General features: G+C 42.5%; 1 protein-coding gene across 1 annotated transcript in view; it reads left to right on the top strand.

The window, feature by feature from the left end:
* UNC13B (unc-13 homolog B) overlaps positions 1-20,874 on the top strand; it is a 206,604-nt gene that overhangs the window by 14,104 nt on the left and 171,626 nt on the right. The window contains exons 2-5 of the mRNA XM_059492372.1: positions 12,192-12,221; positions 15,469-15,568; positions 19,438-19,555; positions 20,507-20,630. Coding sequence (XP_059348355.1) covers positions 12,192-12,221; positions 15,469-15,568; positions 19,438-19,555; positions 20,507-20,630 — 372 coding nt within the window. The remainder of the gene's footprint in view (positions 1-12,191; positions 12,222-15,468; positions 15,569-19,437; positions 19,556-20,506; positions 20,631-20,874) is intronic.

The following is a 20,874-nucleotide window of genomic DNA, read 5'->3' as shown; positions in this document are numbered from 1 at the left end:
ACCTTGGCTGTGACCAGTCTGTGTGATTTGACCTAATAACTCTGGCAAGATTCTAGTAATTTAAGTGGCCTTTACCTCTGTGTACAATGTCTGAGCAGAAGCTGCATGTGCTGTGTCTTGGAAGAAATGATTCTGCAGAGAGGTGTATATTTTTTCAAAACAAATACACCTACCCAACCCCCTCACACCTGAAGAAACCAATTTCTCCATTCATCTGATTTCTGAATTACTATTAAGGGTTTTTTGTTATGTTTGGAGTTTTAAAATATTTTTTATTTGCTCTTTGGTTTTTTCCCCCCACTGACGCTTTTATTGTAAACTAGTTGAGTTGTTGGTTTGTCATCAAAGTCAGTTTACCAGCTCAGACTGGCTCCTAGCAGGCTTGATACATTATCAGTCTATCTCTTTTCCTGCCTTCTGCTCCAAGGATATGGTTTTCATTATGCATATTTCCTTAGTGTTTGGCAGCTGGAGGCATATGTGGGTTGCAGTCTGTTTTGTGTAAAATTTAGTAGTGTGGGTTTTGTTCCCTTAATCAATTAAGGCATTTCCAGTAACTTAAAATAATATATTTCTGCCACTAACTTAAAATAATGTATTTCTGAACCTTGCAGAATTTGAAAGAAGGGGATATTATGCCACTGAAAATTGGAAGCTTCCTTTACTACTCTGTCCAGTAGTGCATATCTTACACATTTAAAAATTCTGTAAGATTTGGTTGTTGTTTATTTTTTTTCCATGATAAAGCACAGATTCAGGGGTAGGATGCTGTCTTTTTTCATCATAAACCAGCTAAATTTCAGGAGAAATCAGTAACCTGTAGGGAACCCCTTAAGGCAAAGTACCAAAGCACAATCTAACAGAATGCATCTTCTGTGAGAGTCAGACACAAAATAACTCGCTGTAGTACACTGCGCCCAAGCTGGTTTTTTGACTAATAATATTAAGGCTGCAGGAGAATATTGGAGAGGCGTGGCAGCTTGGATTACTGCTTAGTTCACCTCTTGGTTGGGGAACCAGGTCGCCTGACAGAGCTGTCTGTGTTGCCAGCGTCAGGAGGATTAACCTTTTATAATCTCTGTGATTTGAATAAGAGATTTTGTTCCTGTCCTCACTGCTCAGTTCAAAGCAGCTGCTGAGCAGAAACTTCAGGGATCTTCAGAAGTGTGTCTATGTTGGTCAACTCAAAAAGGAAGAAATTTATGTTGCAGGGATTTCTCCTAGCTGTGCTTTTTAACAACTGATTTAAATGTTTGTAGGGTAAATGTATATGGGTGGATTTAGCTCTGGAATCAGGGAAGTTGGCTAAGTCCTCAGTTTCCTTTTTGTTTGCAAGGTGTTCTGTTACACAAATAGTATCAAATCTGTTTCTCCATCATCATGCTCTGCTTCCCCGGCCCCTTGGGGAGCAAACTTTGAACAAAAGCAGAGTCTTGTAAGCCCATAATAACAAAACTTCAGTTTGTGTTTGTTTTCCTACTTCTCAAGGAAAGTATAACTGATCCAGACCAATCAGTTGGAGGTGATGCTCACCTGCCTGTGCTAGGTCACGCCAAAACCAGGAGGGATTACTCAGTCAGCTGAGGTGTATGTGTTTGCCCTTGAGGACTGGTGGTGGTAGTAATAAGGTACTTAGCTCTCTGCTTAGAGCCCACAAAATTGGAAAGATTTTATTTTGTGTATTGTGGCTAGGGAAGAAGCTCTTCAGTTTTAAAAAAGCCAGACTCTGCTGTGTCAAACAGGTAGCAAAGCATCTTACATCTTTGATAGTCCCTTTCTTCTTGACACAGAGCAATATGGGTTTGCTTGTGTTGTCAACTTTAAAACACTCAATTCTGCTGTCAAGTGACAACAAATATGTATAGCAAAAAAGCTAAACTATGAAATAAGGTGTCTGAAGCATGTATTCCCTCTTGCTTTTGAAGAAATACCAAAGTGGAATTCACTTGTAATTGCTGACACCCTTAATTGTTGATGATGTAGGTGATAGAGGAGGTTTGGTGATAGAACAGACTCTATGAAACTACTTTCAAAAATGTCACCTGGGTCCTAAGCCTAGGGGCATATTAATTTGTAGGGTAAGTATTGCTGTATCATCATGTTATGCTCTTTTCTGGGAATTGTCTAGATGTTTGTATGGATGAGATACAGGCTAATGGTGCTGTTTTGCAGCTCTCACTCTCTTGGTATGGTTTCTCTTAATACAAACTCCTGCTGAAGGTGTAGAAGGAGCCCCTTGGTCTGCAGGGCAGAAGACATCTGGTTTGGGACCCAAGTGCAAGATATCATTGATGTCAATGTGGTTTTTGGAAGCTCTAGCATCTAATTTGAGCAGTGAGACTGTCAGACTTATTGAAGCAGCCAATGTTTTGGGGGCAATGAATTACAAATCTGACTGGTATTGTCATGGGGCTGGTAGGGGGAGACGTGGTGACCAGAAGGCAAACATCTGTGAGACAGGACAAAGGGTCTTTGTGGCACCTTGCCTGTGAATACTCTTGTGTTACCTGGTTGTGGTACTTTGTGGAGAAATAGAACTGACACTTCAGAGTCTTTTCTCAGTGAAGAAAACCATCTGAAGGTAGTTTGAATGGTCCACTGTGTCTCAGAGCTTGGGTCTTTGGCTCAGGCAAGTGGCTGTTGAGGTGACAGCTAGGAGCAAAGTGGAATTTCAGGTACATTTTAACGTGTCTATGGGAAGGTTATGAAGGAGCAAAGCACAATTCTGAATAAGCATCTGAGGATGCTGACTCTTGCCTTGCTAGAATTGACTTGTCAGTTTGCACTGAGATCGTGGTTGTTGCTAGATAAGTCGAAAAGGTGAGTAATGAGGTAGAGGGCTCTCTGCAGAGCAGTGTGCAGGCTGGAGGCACCTTGTACTCCAGCACTGGCTGTGGGGCTCTTGAGAGCTGGAGCAAACATTTTGTGCACAGCCTTTAAGGACAATAGATGCATTGTGTAGAGGAAAGATTTTTGTCTGGGCACTGGGAGGCTGTCATTTCAGCAGGTCCCTAAGCAGACAGAATATGGCTTATGCTTCTTGATCATTGTTGTAATTACCTGAAAGATGACTTGAACTCAGGGGGTTTGTCTGTTTCATGCTAGCCAGAGAGGTGTCCTGACTGCCAGCTGAACTGAGGGTCCATGCAAGCAGGAGAAAGGGGGTTAGATACACTCAGAGCTTGGAAGAGCATCTGCAATAATGGGAATTTCGGAAGAGTATTCTGGTGTTGTGAATTCCACTCCTCAACTGCCGCCTCGTCTCTCTCTCCTGCTCAGCGTTTCACCACACAAGCTGCCTGGACATAAAAGCTTCTGCACTTTTTCTGGTTCCAAGTGTATTTAATGTAAAAACTGGAAAATATTTAATGGGCTGTTGACACTCTGGATTCACTGGCAGTGCAGATCTTTTTCAGGAGGTTTAAAAGTTCAAGACCTTCATGTTCCTAGTTTTTTTATTGCTTCCAGCATCTGATTCTAGCTTTCTTGGCTGTACGGTTCATGAATGCACTTTTTTTTCCCTCTCCTGGACAGAAAAAACAATAATGTTCTGCTTATTTCAGCTGCTCTTTATCTGAAATCAATTGAATGCTTCCTACTGCCTTTCAGGAAGCTTTTTCTGGGATCAGCTGTAAGTAAACTTCTTTTGGCTTCTACTGCAAAGCAGAAGTTCCACTAAGTGCTAATGTTTAATGTGATAAAGATTTGAGCTGTGGTTTACCAAATAGCTTATCAATGTTTTAAGCATTTTATTGTTATGATCTCCTGAGGCTTTTTTGGATAAAATGATCTGCATGTTTTAAAATGCTAGATTTCTTCTGCAGTCCTGAATTGTCATGATGTATTGTAATCTTTTGGCAGTGTAGATCCTGTTCTGTGCTAGCTTTTTAGCAAAATCAACATATTTACTTAAAAGTTCAGAGATTATGGTACTTCTGGGTTTTGGGACCTGTTATTTTGTGAATTTCCTCCCTCTCTTCCTTTGTGTGAACCCTGTCCTAGTTGCTGTACTTCAAATATTGTTTTCAAACCAACAAACAACAGCCTGACCTTGCATCCTGATACTACTTTCCTGAGAAACGCTGGTGTAAGAATTTGGGAGAGCAGTCTGATGTCTGTGTCAAGGAAGGAATCAGCTGCAGACCTCTTTAGTTTTCCTTTTGCATTTAGTCCTCTGTCACAGTTGCCTTCTACAAGTTGCATACATAGTTAAAGTTCCACTTTTCCTGTTCTGGAGTTCCCTAGTAAAATTGTTTGTTTGAGATATGTTTAATTTTTCTGTCCAAAAACTGTTCACAACTGCAATCCCCATATCTCCTGCAGCATTATTGTATATTTTTTTTTTTTTACATTTCAGTAGTATTTTCTTCACCTGTGAATTTGTGTTGGTGAAATCGTTCAAGGAATATTTCAGGCAGGTGAGTTCTTGAGGTATGCAACAAACAAGAATGTATGAAACCCTTTCGTTCAGGAAGTTGAAAGCCTGTGCGATGTTAAGTCAGTATGTCAAATCAGATCTGGTAACAGATTAACCTGTAAACAAGACCCAGATGTGTCTCTTAACTGTCTAAATCTATTTTGTCATTGAAAGTGTTTAGAAGTCTACTTGCATTAGCTGCCTAGTACATTAAACCAGAATAGAAAGTAAATTGTTACCCCTTCTGTTGCATGAAGTACCTTTTAGAGAAGTAGAACCTTTTAAAAGAAGGCTTCTTTTGCTGATGAGGACTGACTTCTATTATAAAATAACCCTCACAGCTGAGCAGCTCTTGCCAGAAGATTTGCAGAGTTTTCTACTCCTCCAGGTATACTGTGAGAATGTGGGGAATATGTGGAAATGACAGAAAGGGTTTCCTATACAGTTTTTAAATTTGCTCTGTTCACATTATATAGTAATTTTGGTAGGGATGGAAGAAGTGGAATGCTATGAAGCTATGATGCAAGCTGAGCTGTGCTGTACACATTTACAAAGTTTTATGCAAAAGCTGAGTTGAAAAGTGACAATATTTGCTGGAGGTATGAAATTACCTGCTTCACTGAGGGGATCAGATGGTTGAGCAAAATATTTGTATGTATCTTTCATTTTATAACTGGATCAGCACAGTGTATTAACTGTGGGCTTGCTCAGGTTTGTGTAGGTTTGCTATCATATTGTTCTGCAAGCTCACCCAAGTTCATGTGCATGAAATACTGGGGAGTAGTCCAGATATGCATTTACTGTGCTGTGTTACTCTGATGTTCATGGGCTGTGGCAGTAACAGAGATTTAGACAAGACTATAATATATAGCTTTTACATAAAAATGCTAAACATTTTCTGCTCAGGTTTTAATACTTTGCTGATGAAAGTTCATGGTATACAAGTGAAAATTCTATCGAGACACAAATGTTTGAGTCAAGTTTAGTAACCAGAAACATGCAACAATGTCCCCTTGGGACTTAGCTGTGAGCCCCAAGTTTGGAGTGGAGCAAGGGGTGCTCTCTTCCTGCAGATTGTGACTCCTATGTGTGTGCAAAGCCTGGATCTTAACTGACCAAAGAGAATTTACAGAGTCACAGGGAAGCATTTAGTGAGGTTTGGCAGTATGGGATGTATGTACATTATGTAGTGCTTTCCTGGAAATGCTTTATGAAATTGTGCTGAACCTTGAATGGGAATAATGAGTATGTGTCCCCTTAGCACAGAGATTTGGAAAACCCTGCAAGCAGTCACGTTCCAGCTGCTATCAGTCACTGTCCAGTGGGCAGGAAGGGTGGAGTGGCTGGTGGAAAGCTGTTTGTTGGAAATTGTATCATAAATCAAATAAACCTAGTAGCTTTGTGTGCCTCTGGACAGGGTAATGAATTTGCAGATCATCTGAGCAGGAAGATGCTAATTCATGTGAATTAGGAAGGATTCTAATTCATTTTCAAGACATCTGGCAATACAGAAATCTCTTGGGTAGATCAATTTGCTATCACAGACTACAGATTAAAAACTCTCTTTTGCCCACCCCCTTCCTAAGAAGAATCCTTGAGTAATGTGAATAATGGCTGGTTGCTGAAGGAAATATGTCCTTCCCTTTGTTTGACATGGTTCCCAAGGCCTTGGGAAGGGCAAGTCAATCTGTCCTATGGGCATTCAGAGTGGTGAAATTGAAGAAAGCTCTTTGCTACATGATTGGAAAATGCAGTATGTGAGTGCTTTGTGGTATGTTTGGCTTCTTTTTTTTAAATTTCTACGAACTATTAAAAATTAATGAACTCATATCACATCTTTTCCATTTATTCTGGACTACTTATTAAAGCAGATTGATCCCTCGGTTCAGTTGAGGTAAACTCGACTATCTGGGTTCCCCCACAGTTGTCTCAATCAAAGAGGTAATGGATTTTTGAAGGACTGTTTCAAGTACTAAGTCAGAAAAATTCTGTCCTTAGAAGCAACCTCAGTTCTTTGGGCACTGTTGAAAATCTGCGCTGTTTTCCTGCTCTCTGCCAGTTACCAAGCAGAGTGGCATTTCACAGTGGCTCTTCCTTCTGGCAGCAGAGCAGGTCTCAGATCAGCCCAGCCTGCCTTTCACATTAAGCAATAACAGAATGTTATCCCCAGTGTACTGTGAATTCAGTCTTGGCTTTTAGGACTGCTGGTCCATGAAGGTACCCACTGTGTTTCCATCACGTCATTCTCAAAGAGAATACTGGGGCATAAAGTACTCTGTTCCCTGCTTGAGTGGAACAATGTTTATATGTAAACCAGTGGTTTGCTTTGCCTGGCAGAAAAACAAAGAATGAAGTAATGAATGTGACTTAGGTGCTGTGTCTCTGAGTGGCCCCTGAGGCTGCAGGAGCCTTTCTGCAGTAACCAGTCCAGCTCTGCTGGGAGAAGTTGGAGACTGCTCTGGGCTCTGCAGTTACAGCAGAAGTTGTTGAGGTGCTGCTGAGTGCTGGTGGCTCCCTGGGGCCTCCTGTGCAATTATCCTTCCTTTGAGCTAGTTCAGGGAAATCTCTTCCTTCTGAACTTAATTTAACTCTAAATGTTTGAGAATGCAGTGGAGCCTTACACCTGTCTCAGGCTGGGAATATCAAGGTAGCTTTGTCACATTGAATCTTTGAATCCAAGCAGGCTTGGAAACCCACCAAACTGTTGTTTTATTCTGTTTTTCCTTTCTTAGGAATTAGGAGGGGAGGAGAAGAGTTTCATGGCACAGTCAGTACTGCTGTTCTGCTATGGCACTTGCAGTTGCAGTTAATGGTATAAATGATGCTGCTGGGCTTTAATAGGGATAGTGTGAAGCAAAACAGTGGCTGAGTTAAAATCACAGGTGAGATCACTTCACGGCCTCTGCTTCCTCCAGGCTCGAACACCTTTTGGGTTCGAGTAGTGGAAAAGAAAAGGTTTCCTCACCCTCAGGTGGAAGATGAGAGAGTGCAAAGGCTGTGCGTGTTTTGATCTCCAGGACAGGAAAAGAGGTTGTGGAGTCTCCCTCCTTGGAGCTGTTCAAGAACCCTCTGGACACAATCCTGTGCTGTGGGCTCTGGGATGACCCTGGCTGAGCAGGGAGGTTGGACCAGATGACCCATTCTGTGAAAGGGGCTTGTCTGTCAGGGTGGGATCTCCAGGGGCAGAGCAGTCCTTGTTGAAGGTGCCAGTCTTGAGCCAGTTGCCAGCCTGTCGTGGATTCTATCGGTAACTTCCAAGAAATGAGTAGGAGGTGTTGATTTTCTGGCTCTGTTAGGGGGTGTAGCTGTTGGTGCAGAGTTTAGGCAGCAAAATTGTTTCCAAAGGCTGAGTTATAGAAAGTTAAGGGCTGAGTTATAGGAAGTTAAGGGCTGGAGCTGCCTAACCATTCCATCCCTCACAGGAGGGTTCCCCTTCCTTTCTGTGTGCCTGCTGGAGGGCACATGGGTGTGAATTTGGTGTGTTGACTTAGTCTTGGGTAGTATTGCTGTGGTCTCTTATTTATGTTGTTTAAGCAACCTTTGCACCTCGTGCTGCGTGTCACTGTACACTGAAGTCTGAGCACCTGGAAGAGGTGAGAGGAGCAGAGTGAAATGGAAATATGTATCGATTCTGCTGTTCAGCTGGGGAAAGTTGCTGTGGAAGTTAGAGTGCTCTCAAAAACACATTAATGCTGCATTTGTGTTTCACAGAGAGGAGGAAGCTATTTATCAAGTAGCTGATCAGGAAAATGCATTTTGAATGCTCTGCTTTCAGCATTGCATTGCTTTTTAAAAGTTGTAATTAAAACTGCGCCCTTCCATTCTTCTAATTTCTCCCACAGCCCGTCCATGGCACTTTATTGTCCCCTGTGAAGGGATGTAGGTTTTGTTCTAGTGTGGGGAGTGACCGGCTGGTAAGTCATGTGCTGGATTTAGTTAGAATGTAATCTTTTGGCCATCTGCTCAGGCACTCCCTGTGTTGCATTCCTCTCCTTGGCAAGCAAGTGTTAAAGGTGATCTGCGATGTGCAGGTGTTCAGAACACAGGGTTCCCTTTAAGTGAATGTGACCATGTGCCTGCTTAGGAGGTTTGAGTAGAGTGTTTTCTGAGCCTTGCAGTAATTTGGCATGACTAATTTTAATTATCTCACTGGTGTATGTAGCCCCTGCTCAGAAAAAAATCCTCTTTCAGACAGTTTGAAAAATATGTGGATAACAAGGCTTTCTCCTTTGAACTGAGTGTAAGAATATCCTGCTGTATGCTCTGCTCTGTTTTTTTGTCCTCTCACCATGATTATGGACATTTTTATTTTTTTTTAATTTCTGGCTTGTGTTTTCCTTTTCTAGTCTTTAGGAGTTTGTCTGATCCTCCAGTCCTTTGAAAGTGATGGCTGTAGAGCATCTGGAATCTTTCTATGGCTTCTTTAAAAATTTATTTTATTTTATTTTATTTATATATATTTTTTTTTAATGGTAGGTTTTTTTTTTGTAAGCTGCTGGCAAGGCTTCAAGTTAATTTCTATTTTATATCTATTAGACTAGCACCAAAATGGCAAGAGATGCTTAGAGGAAGGAAGAAAATCTCTGGATGAATTTAATGTTTACATCAAGTTTTGTCTGCTTTCTAGTAACTCCATGGAATAGATGTATCTCTGATATGCTAAAGTCTTTTTTGGAGATTAAATGAATCTTGGTGTGCAGAAAGAGCAGGTGTATCTCTGTGCATCTGTTTCATGAAGTGCTTGCACATGGCAGTGCAAAGCACTAGTTCTTGCCTTTCCATAATTTTTGTTCCCTCCCTGGTGTCCTGCTCATCCTGTGCAGTGGCATAGGATCGGCACAGTTTGATGTTTGTGTCTGAATGTGATGCACTTGGTGTGCCCTCAGTTTGCTGAGAGAAGCCATTTGAAACTGAACAGAATTTGACATATCCAGCTGGTTTAGAAATGCTCCTTCCCCAGAGAGCAGGAGTACTATGGGATTACTGGGAGTGAGTCAGGAAATACCTGATCTAGACCTTTAACTTAGGTTATGTTTAGGTTTTTGCTTTGTGGCAATGGAGGAGCAGCTGTACCTGTAAAACCTGGTGTTCCTGGGTTCCCTAGAGAATAATTTCACTTTGTGGTACAAGTTTTATATTATAAAAATGATATTTTATATTATAAAAATGCACTGTTACACATGGCTTGATTTCAGAGTACTTTAATGCTGCGTCACGCAGCAATGACTTTTCAGCCTTTGCTGTAACGCTGAGTAACTAATGCATCAGTAATTAATGTAGAGCTTCAGGACTCAACTTTGAGTCCTTCCTGAGAGCTTGGCACAGAGGAGCTCTAACGAGAGAGAAGGAGCAGGTTTGGGTACAAAAGTTTTCTTAGTAGAGTTCCTTTGGAAAGCTGACATTGTTCATGGCATGGTGTTGGGTGCAATGCATCTGACCTGCAAGTTCCCTGGGCTGACAAACAGGCTGGGCCATAGCAGTGCCTAGCAGCCCATTCCAGCTCCAAACTACCAGAAATTCAAACTCTTATATGGGGAATCCTGCAGTCTCCCACTCAGTCCTGGGCAATGTTCTGGGAGCTGCAATTTTGCAAAGCTTTCTGAACACCCCTATGAAGTACTTTCCTGTAGGGCTAACAAAATAAAAACGCACCCAGGTAATTTTTCATGGCAACTTTTTGGACATGCTGTGCAGGCTTGCTGATAGGGCAGAAGAATTACTGATGAGATAAGACTCCCAGATTTGTCATTCAGCTCTTAGTTATAAGTTCTATTTTTGCAGCTAAAAGTGTAATTTATTACATGCACTTTGTCTAGAGGGATGGTGCTCATTCCTGGGAGTTGCTAAGGATTCAGTTTTTGACATGTGGGTCTGTATCAGGCTTGTGATCTTTGTTTAGTCTGGCTGCTTCCCTGGGATATTTGTGGGACAGCTCTTGCTGAAGCCCTAAACAGGCACCCCTCTCAGCTGCTGAGGCAGTGCAGGGTTTGCTGCCGTTCATCAAACGAGCCTCTGAATATTTAGGGGCTGTGACCACAATGTACAAATGGCATCTGTCTCTTAGTTTGCATATTGCTGCAGCAGAGGCTGTGTCTCTTCTCTCTGTTTAGGAGCCGTGACCCTCTCCAGCTGCTTTTTTAGCAAATAATACCAAATTTCTACACTGAGGTTGCCTTTGCTTCCCTGTAACAGTAGTGGAGCTTGTCACAAACAGGGAGAGGCCAGCAGAACCTTCCTGTGTGTCCACTGCCTGCTTTTGCCTTTTTTCCCCAGGCATATGCATTTGTTTCTTTGTGTCCTGCCTCTTCCAAAGGAGGGGAGCGGGAGGTTCAGAGATTAGCTGGTGCCTGCCCACCCCAGGGCAGTATTTCATTAAATGTTCACAAAATGCTTTTGTGTGGTATGCAAAGGAACCTAGAAAGTGGGTAGATTGCCCTGCATATTTCTCAGTGTTTAAACAGACTGATTTGGAGATTTAAAGGCATTTGTATCTTCAGTCAAGAACACTGACCCACACTATTGTGTTTTGCTTGCACCATTACATTCAGCATCAGGAGTGCTTCAGGTTCTGAATCTGGAAGAAAATGAACCCATTTATTTTGGACCTAAGGGCTTGTGGCCTTGTCAGTCTAGGTGAAAGCTCCAGCCCTTTTAACAGCAGCAGTTCCTAAAGTACCTGATGCAGCATTTTCCTTCATGCAGGCAGCTACCTGGACTGTAAATGCTTGCAAAGGAGAATTTCTCAAATAGCAATCTCGATAGACTGCTATCCCACTCTGCCGCACCTCTGAGTGTAGCGATGTCAGGGCAGTAAAAAAAAATAAATTAATGTTTCTTTCTAGAACTTTATTATTGAAAATTGGACATTGTGAGTCTCTAATAAGTATTGGTAGCTCTGTTTTCTGGAGGAAATTTTACTGCACCAGCTTTTAAATATTTTTGTTCTGTGTTACATTTTGCTTCCTAGCTTGTTAAGTGTGTTTTCTTCTTAGAGTTAGTTTTCCTCTGGGACAGCTAGCTGGAGCCTAGAGATGTCTTTTCTTAGTGCTTACACTTACAGCTCTAGTGAGGATATGAGCTTGCAAAAGGGAAATGTAAACAAAATCTCCCCTAGGTAGACATGGACCTTCTCCATCTGGTGAGATAAGAGCCAATACTGTTTTATGTTTTAACAATTCTATTTTTATATATAAATACTGTCTTGGAATTAAATTAACAGAGTAGAGCTTGTAAAAGTGACATTTGAGTTTACACTGCTGTTTGTTTGGCTTATTTAATTTAATTGACAATGTCATAGTATAGAGCTACTTAGAGAGCTGCTATTCAGGCTTGATTATTTTCAATTTGTGCTCTGCTATACAGTGTTTGGAGAATTTCTTTGTTTATAAAGAATTGTTTATTTCTTCTAGAATGTTAGTAAGTAACTTTGTAAGTGAGGTGGTATGAAATGACATCTTGCTAAGCAGCAGTAACTTCTGGTTGCAAAGGGGTGATATTGAGATTGCTTTGCATTAGACATATCACATTGCTTTCCAAACATTAAGCCTGTGATTGTTTTTTTAAATGCCTCGCTTTAGAGAGCTGCCTTGGGGTACAACGGAGTTTTTGTCCCCAGATCTGTTTAACTGAGTGTAAATTTCCAGCTACCACTCTGTGCAGGGGATGTTGTCTTGTTAATATAATGCACTGTGAGGCTTTAACTCAAAGGAAGCTATAGCAGGACAAAATCACTGACAATATTTTATTTTGTTCTTTCCCTTTTTTCTCTTTACAGTAAAAAAAGCTAAACTCCATGGACCACCAGGTAAGTCATGCTCTTCTGCTTGTTTGCAGCAGTGGGGACCCTGGCTCTCCCTGCTGTTTGTGCTGCTCCCTCCAGTTTTTCTCCATCTCATCTCAGCTCCTTCATGTTCTTCTTAGGAGTGACCTAATCTACCTTGAAAATCCAGGCAGTTTGAGTTAGTAGAAAACTTGAGGCTGTGACCTGGTGTCACAGTGGTAAGAAACCTCTGTCTGCTCAACCTGGCCTGAGCAGGTGATGGATGAGGAAATGTGCTCCTTAACTGTCACCCTTCCCCACCCACCTGGCCCTTTCATCTCATCCTGCCTCTTTCCCTCTTCAAAACAGGGTCTGAAAATGTCCACTAAGCACAACTGGTGTGTGTGTGTGTCTGCGGATTTAGTGCCTTCTCAATCCTGACTGGGTTTGCTGGATGGAACTGCAGAAGTGAATCTGAATGTCAGTCAGCAGTCAGTAATAGCTGGAAGTGCTTGGAATTAAAATCCCATCCGCTGGTTTTGTGTCTGCAACAGCTAGTCACACCCAGAATTTACAGTCTGGGCAATTTCTTTTCACTGTGGTTCAGAAGCCAGCAAAGAATCCCTTAGCAAGCAAATCGATTTATCAATTGAAATTTGATGTACAGTTTACAAAAGAATAAGCACTTTTACACAATTCCTATTAATAAAAACTTCTGGCATAACACCTATTCAAGTGTTTAGATCTGAAACAGTTACCCAGTTACTGTATTTTAACTTAATTATTTGGCTTAATTCTTTGGATATAGCCGTCCTCAGATTATGGCAGAAAACTTTCCAGGACTCATGCATATTCCGTGGCAGATCAAGGTCTGTCTGTGCACCAACCTTTAATTTCCAGGGAAGGAAAACTGAGTGCCCAGACTGGAAGGGAGGCAGTGTGTACTTTATCTTTCCCCTAATCAAGAGACCTGCTCATAAATGCAAAAGATTTGTCCTCTAGACTAGGTTTAACTCAGCCAAGTGTGTGGTTTCACTGACAATCTCAGTGTACCAGGAGGATGCAGGAGTAAAATGACAGGGAGGGGTAATGTAGTAGTGAATAACTGGATATGTAGGAATCACAATTCAGTGACTCTGACTCCTTCCTGAGCTTCTGGATCATATAATTTCTGTTTCTTCCTTCACTGGAAGCTAGATGCTGAGATGTACTATAGTAACCCACAGCAATGATGCTTAAAAATTACACAACTATACAGTCATAGAATATTAAGGATTTGGAAGGGATCTAAAGAATCATCTATTTCTATGCCATGGGCAGGGACACCTTCCACTAGACCAGTGCCTTATCCTGCCTGGCCTCAAACACTATCAGGATTGGGCATCCACAGCTTCCTTGGGCAACCTGAGCCAGTGTCTCAACACCGTGACAGTAAAGAATTTCTTGCTAATACCCGACTAAATTTCCCCTCTTTCAATTTGTACCTTTTATTCCCTGTCCTATCACTCTGGTCCCTTTCCAGAATCACTTTTTGGATTCCATGTAGGCCCCTTCGGCTATTGGAAGATTGCTGTGAGATCTCTACACAGCCTTCTCTGTGCCAGCCTGAACAGCCCTGATTTCCTGAGCCTATCGTCATAGGGAAGGTGCTCCACTCCTCTTACCAGCTTTGTTTCCTCCTCTGCACTTGCTCCAGCACTTTTGTGTCCTTCTTATAATGGGGATGACAGAACTGTGTGCAGTAATCCAGGGGAGATGTCACAAGACTAGAGGGGATGAATTGTATTCCTTGACCTGCTGCTCACACTCCTTTGGTTGGCATCCCAGGATACTTTTGGCTTTCTGGGCTGTGAGCACACACTGCTGGCTTATGCTGAGTTAGTTACTCATCAGCCAGCTTCATGAGGTTTGCACAGTCCCACCTCTCCAGCCTGTCCAGGTCCCTCTGAATGGCATCCCTTCCCTCCAGAGCACGACTGCCCCACACAGCTTGGTGTCATCAGTGAACTTGCTGAGGATGTCCCTGATCCCACGGTTCTGTCACTGAGCAGTGTCAGCCCCACTTCTGACCCCTGAGGGACACCACTTGTCACTGGTAACCAGGTGGACAATGAATCAAAGACCACAAGTCTTTGGGTGTGGCTAGCCAGCCAGTTCCTTATCCACAGAGTGCTCCATCCATCAAATCCATGGCTCTCTGATTTAGATGGATGTTGTGCTGTGCACAAGGCCGGGCAGACAGCGTCAGTTACGCTGCCCCATCCAACAGTGCCATAGCCCTAGAAGGTCATCAGATTTGTCAGCTGTGATTTCCCCTTTGTAAAGCCACTTTGGCTGTTACATCTTTGTTTTTTATATGAAATTTTGACAGTATTGACAAAATTGACTTGAGATCAAACACAGTGAATAGATGTAGCAGAACATTCAAGTATTAAAATATGTAGACTGCTTTCTGTGTATTAAGCATGTCTTGTTGCAGGCTGTTTGAAACTGATAGGCCTGAGGTGATAACTCCCCTTACAAGAGAGTTTGTTCCTTCTTGCATGTTGATATTCAAACTTTGAATGTGTCTGTGCTTTGCTGCTTTTGGTTTTATTAGCAAAGAGATAGCAGAAATTAGGAAAAAAAATTCTTTCAAGATTTTTCTTCAGATTTAAAATTAAGAGCAAAACATCTAAACAGAGACTGTCTTGTCTAGATGTGAGTGTGATGTGGTTTTCCTAGGTCAGATCCGTTTCAGCGCACTTACTAATAAATCTATATTTTTCTTCTGCCCCGGACTGGTCTGTAAGGTTCTTTGTAGATTCATGGGTGGACAACTTAATTGAGACTAGGAAAGCAGTTGGGTCAGGAGGGAAGAGATTATATGACCAACCCAATCTCTTGCTTGTATGTTTTGCAAGTTTGTTTTCCACAGTTTGGTATTCGTGATGGGTCCTGTGCCTTTGGACTGTCTCTTCTTCCTTTTGTCTGCATTTCAGGAGCAGCATCATACTAAGTGTCTGTGATCTTTAGGATCTTACTCTCTTTGTCCCTGTCTTACTGCAAGTGAATGCTTGGAGTTTTTGTTCATTTGTGCTTGAATTTCTAAAAAGGCTGTGACTGAAAATTTGATGCATGTGGAAAACATCTTGAACATTTGGCTTCTCAAACCTAGTGATATCTTCCCATATGGGCTTTTCATCTGAGGCCTCCCTGGATGCACTGTATGAACTGAAAACATTGCAGTGTTGCAGGTGATGTGATGAGGGAGTATGACGGTAGAAGTAACATTTTGTGTCTCATTCCCCAGATAAATTCAATACGTATGTGACCTTGAAAGTGCAAAATGTGAAGAGCACAACGGTGGCCGTGCGCGGTGACCAGCCCTGCTGGGAGCAGGATTTTATGTTGTAAGTATGGTGGTGCACAGCATGGTGCTATGGAGGTGCTCGTGGTTGAGTCCTTCTGTGGCCCTGGTGTTCATACAGAGCTGCTAGTGTGTGTAGGAACCGTAATGTTTGTGTAGGTAAAATGCACAAGCCTGGTGACAACCTAAATAATTTTCTTTTCTGTTGTACGCATTGGGCTGTGGTGGAGGATGTGTGTTGGGAGATTGTCTCGGCTGGAGCCATGGAATTGCCAAGTCAGGTCTGTAGTGAGAGGCTGAGTCTGAGGTTGAACTGGGAAATTACTGTGTGGGTTGGGTCTAGATTGATGCTGTCTTGGCCTGTATGTGCACAGCTGTGTCTGTAAGCCGAGATACACACACACCCCTACAACATAGCTTATCCAAGGACCAAAGGCCCATAGCGGAGCTTAAATGGAGCTCCTGGGCGTGGGAAGAGGGCTGGAGAGGCTGGTCAGGGCAATTAAAGGCTGTTGTTAGTGCACTCAGGGCCTCTACAAGGTGATCCTGGTTACCTCAGTTGGGAACTGCTCCGTGAGCAGCGGAACCAGTTAATTCCAGCTTTCCTGGGGCTTCTCATGCAGTTGGCACTTCTGATTTGCCTTGGTTCTCACAGACGTGACATACAGCCAAGGATTTCCCACTGTCTTTTAGAATGGTGGATTTTTTTTCTGGTGAATGAATGATTTATTGATTATACTGCATCTGCTTCTGTTTCTATAGCTTTGTAAGGCAAATTGAACTAAATTTACTAAATGATGGGGGAGGGAAATGATGTTGTATTCATCTTGTGGGGTCAAAGCTAGTGCTACTGTTTCTCAATGTGTTTGAGGTATTTACATAGTATCTGCAGTAGGAGACATCCCCCCATGGAATTTTGTGAATGTGTTTCCTAATCCAGCAGCAGTTTGTTTCTCCTCAGCTGAAAGTGGGAGGTTGTTGCCTCAGGTTAAGGAGGCCACCTGGGTCAGTACAGTATTTTCATCATAGCTGTGCTCCCACCTCCCTTGTTTGGCAGTGCTCTGCTTTTGGAGCAGCTCAAGAGGTGTGTGCTCCTGCACGGAGAGTCTGGAGCCTGTCCTTTGGCATCTGGTGAAATGCACACGCTCCTGAACACCAACATCTGCTCAGTTCTGCAGCTCCTGGTCAGACAGACACCTTGGCTGTCACTGATGTAAAACATTTCAGGACTGGGTAAGGCTGGGACAAGGAGTTGAACCTACCATTCAAGTCACATGCCCATACTCAAACTACTAACTCTTTCTGCCTGTAATTGTGCTCATCCTGTGGGCAGGAGCTAGCTTTAAACCCAGCCAGCTATGAAGGAGGCTTCTCAGTGGTGATTTAAGAAAGCACTTGAATGTGTTGGATGAAGGCTCCTGTGGTTGCTTCTCCTCCTTCCCCTCAAGCAGCTCCTGGAGCTGCACTCTGGTATCAGCTGAGAGCTGAGGTAGCGTGCTGTAAAGTCACTGAGACGCTCCATAATTAGTTGCTAGGGAATAAGGAAGCAGAATATTAGCTGAACTACCTTGCCATTATTGTCCCTGCTTTAGCCAGGCAACTCTACAGTAGTTCTGGTGTCTCCTTATAACAGAAATATTACATATGGGAACGAATGTGTTTTGCATGATCCTGTGTACATTAAGTTGCCCTAGGGGAAACAGTGCTGGTATTCCAATACTGCTGTTCTCTAGTTTGCTCTTTTTCTTTCTGGAGTTGGAAAAGGATTTTGAGCACAGCTGAAGGATTTTGAGCACAGCTGTTTTTCCCCAAGGGAAGGCTGCTTTTACTGTCTGTGCTGTGTTTACCTTTTTCATGAGGCATAGTAGAAGAATAGACCATAAGCAAAAAAAATGCTTCCTGTCTGTGTTTGTTGGTTTTGCTCACAAACTCCTTGTGAGACAAAGTGCTGCAGAATTTGGGTCTCTGGGGTTGTTTGAGATTTGGCTATGTACCAGACCAGTTAAGCACTTCAGTGTATTCCCTGGGGTCATCTTTGAATTTTGAAGGAGCTTTAAAACAACTGTGTATTTGCTGCATATTTGCAGGAAACACCTCGAGTGAAAGTGCCCACTGATGTTTAGAGCACAGTGATTAAATTGGTGTTGAAGTTGTGAGAAATGCCTTTATATAAATCCTGTGTGTGTGTGGAAAGGGATAGACACCAAATTTCAGTCTCAGCTCTTTTGTTCTTAGAAGCTGTTCTGCATCTAACCAGAAGGTGGAGAAAGGGAGACACAAAGACAATCAAAGCCACTGTACAGAAACTCTTTTTATTTATTTTTCTTGCCTGGTGACCTGTCCTTTGGAGATCTGTAGAGGAGCCCTTTGGGTGTGTCATGACCAGTGTCCTGCTCTACAGAGTGTATGTTGAAGCAAAGCACATGGTTTTACACTGTGACTGAAAATAGAGTATTACTTCCTTCCCTTCCCTTTCTGGACTCACACTGTGCCAGCCAGCAGTCAGCCAGTCATCATCAGCCTGCAATCTGATGAATGTCAAGCAGGGTGAGGGCAGAGCAGTGCTGGTACCGCTGTTTGCCATACTGAGTAACCCTATCAGAGCAGAGGATGCTGGAGACTCAATTACAAGATGCTAGCAATAAACTCTTAGAAGGCTGTGTAACAGCTTGATTTTGAACTGTTGCAGACAGAGACACTCAAGCACTGGACACTCCTAACCTCAATTCCTGTGTCTTAAACAAGAACAGAAGCACTTGGATTTAAAATAGACATTTATATGCTTTACTGTAACTGCAGGGTTAGTCTTGAACCTTGTAGATATGATGTTCTCTTTCAGCCGTGAGAAGGAGACAAAGTTCTAGTGGATGCTTGGATTTGCAGCAGCTCTTTCTTATTTTGGCCATGATGGCAGTCTATAGAAATAAGACAGTTAACATGCTTTTAAATTTCCTTGATAGCTGTAACATAAATATGTTTGGGCAGAGAGCAGCAGCACTGAATGTCCAAGATGCCTACTTTTGGGGATTAACAGTTGCAATAAAGGGAAGCCCTGAGCTCTAAATATTATGGGTTATAGCCTTTCTTCATGATAAGTGTGAGACAGCTGTGATGTCAACAGACAGCTCAGGATTATTCTCTACTTTGTTGTTTTTACCAGTGTCTGCCATGTATGTGTTAGGCTGTTCTGAAGTAGGCATGTTACAAACCAGTATGCAGAAGCGAGGCATAAAAGCTATAAAACATTGAAAAGAAGCAAATTCGAGATGCATCCTTTTGTTAATGAGAGGAAGGATGTTTGTGAAAGCTTTCAGATCAGTATTTCCAAGAACCTGTCACTCAGTGGCCGTGTGGAAGCAGCTGGTGCTGGAGCAGAAGTGGTGACACACAGCCCTGAGAAATAGGTAGTGCTGCTGATGCAGCTGTGCTGGATGTGGGACTGTTAATTTTGGCTGGGAGTACCTCCACTCACAGGCAAGTATTGGCATGATTGCACCTGCCAGAGTACACCTGTGTTGCTGTGCTGCCAAGGGAGACACTCACTTTGTTAGGAATGGGGTGCCTGATGACAAAGAACAGTTCACCTCTAGGTTTTGGTCCAAGGTACACTTCCTTCTCCTGTGTACATAGCTGCAGTGATGAGTTCCCTACTGGCATTTCTTGCATGACATAGTTCAGAGTTTTAGTTTGCACTCTTTGTGTAATTAGTATTAAACTTTGAGTTATTAGAAACTGGTGTTACCTGTGAGTATAAGCTGCCTCAGCCACACACTTCCAGGAGCTCTCTGTAACTTGACATGGCTCTGTGGAAATAGTTCACTGGTATAATCATGGTGGTAATGCAGAACAGGAAACAAAATTAGATTGTATTCTGCTTTTTTCTCATCTGTGCTGCTTTTACTTTTCTTGCAGTGAGATCAGTCGACTGGACCTGGGCCTAATTGTGGAAGTATGGAACAAAGGACTGATATGGGACACCCTGGTTGGGACTGTGTGGATTGCTCTGAAGGCCATTCACCAATCTGATGAGGTTAACCTGACAGAGAACTTGTATTTGTGTTTCTAATGTTGTTAATTAATGCGTTACAGATCTAGCCTGGTGCAGCCCAGACTGAGCTCCTCAGCAAAACTTCCACTTGCAAAGTCAGGAAGGCTGATTGAGCAGAGAGGGTTGTCTCATCACATTAGTTTTGATTTTGTAGTGAGATCACAACTGAGAGCCCTCACATAGGGCTCTTTGGTTTCATTTCACTTGTGTGGACTCAAGAACTAGGGCCTGGTCTGTTAAGGAACACAGACCCAAGTGTCTGAAGTCTTAAGAGCTGACTGCTTAGTCTGATGGTCAGATTCCTATGACTTGGTGCTAAAGACCTCTGTCTTATCCAGCTGACAAGGTAGGCCCAGAGCACATATGCAGTATCTTCTTAGGGCTTCTGATGGTAGTGTTAGGTGAACCTTATGCTAATGTATGTGGACAAAAGTGGGAAGTTGGATGTCTCAATGTCTATAACTGCCCTAACTACTGAGTTTGGCAGTTGTTGCAGCTAAGCATTTTTAACTCAAATTTTAGAGTATTTACTTAGAAGATTATTGTATTTGAGCAGGGAGAGATAGATTATATTTTCCTTAAAAGGAAAAGAGTGGGAATGCTCTGCAGTGGGGGCATGAGGTCTGGCTGGTTCTCAATTCCTCTCACTGTCCAGATGCTCCTCAGTCCTGCCTTTGAGGGTCTGCCTTTGCAGTTCCACTGAGAAGGTAGCACTTCTCTTTGCTGCTTGCTCTGGTAGGTGCCTCTGAGATTTGGAAGAAATCCAGTTTGGAAGAAAAAGCCAGTGCATGCTAAATGGTTGTAAGTTGATGTAAAAATAGGGTTGATAATTCTGTTAAGGTCTTTTTGGACTGTATTAGCAAATGTGTGAGAGTTGGTGCATAAAGTTCTTCAGACTTGAATGTTTGTTCACTTAAGGCCTTTGATTCACAGGAAGGTCCTGGGGAATGGTCTACGCTGGAGGCAGAAGTTGTAATGAAACATGATGAAATCTGTGGAACCAAAAACCCAACTCCTCATAAAATTTTGCTGGACACAAGATTTGAATTACCTTTTGGTAAGTGCATTTCCATAACTTACCCAGGGTGCTGACAGTGGAGAGAAAGTGAGAATAACCGCAGTTTTATTATTAAGTTGTGTTTTGTGTTCATTGTCAGTTCAGTCAGAATAGTTCAGTAGAGGTCATGTGGCTAGTATTAATTTTTTGTTTTGCTTCTTTCTAACAATATATGAATAAGTATGAAATATTTGAAAGTCCCTGGTTGCTGGAATATTTGGACTAGCAGCAGTTTTTTCTTCTA

Source organism: Ammospiza nelsoni, chromosome Z (assembly GCF_027579445.1).
Source record: "Ammospiza nelsoni isolate bAmmNel1 chromosome Z, bAmmNel1.pri, whole genome shotgun sequence".
Lineage (NCBI taxonomy): Eukaryota > Metazoa > Chordata > Aves > Passeriformes > Passerellidae > Ammospiza > Ammospiza nelsoni.
The sequence above is the reverse complement of the archived record's forward strand: the minus strand, read 5'-3'. Positions and strand labels throughout refer to the sequence as shown.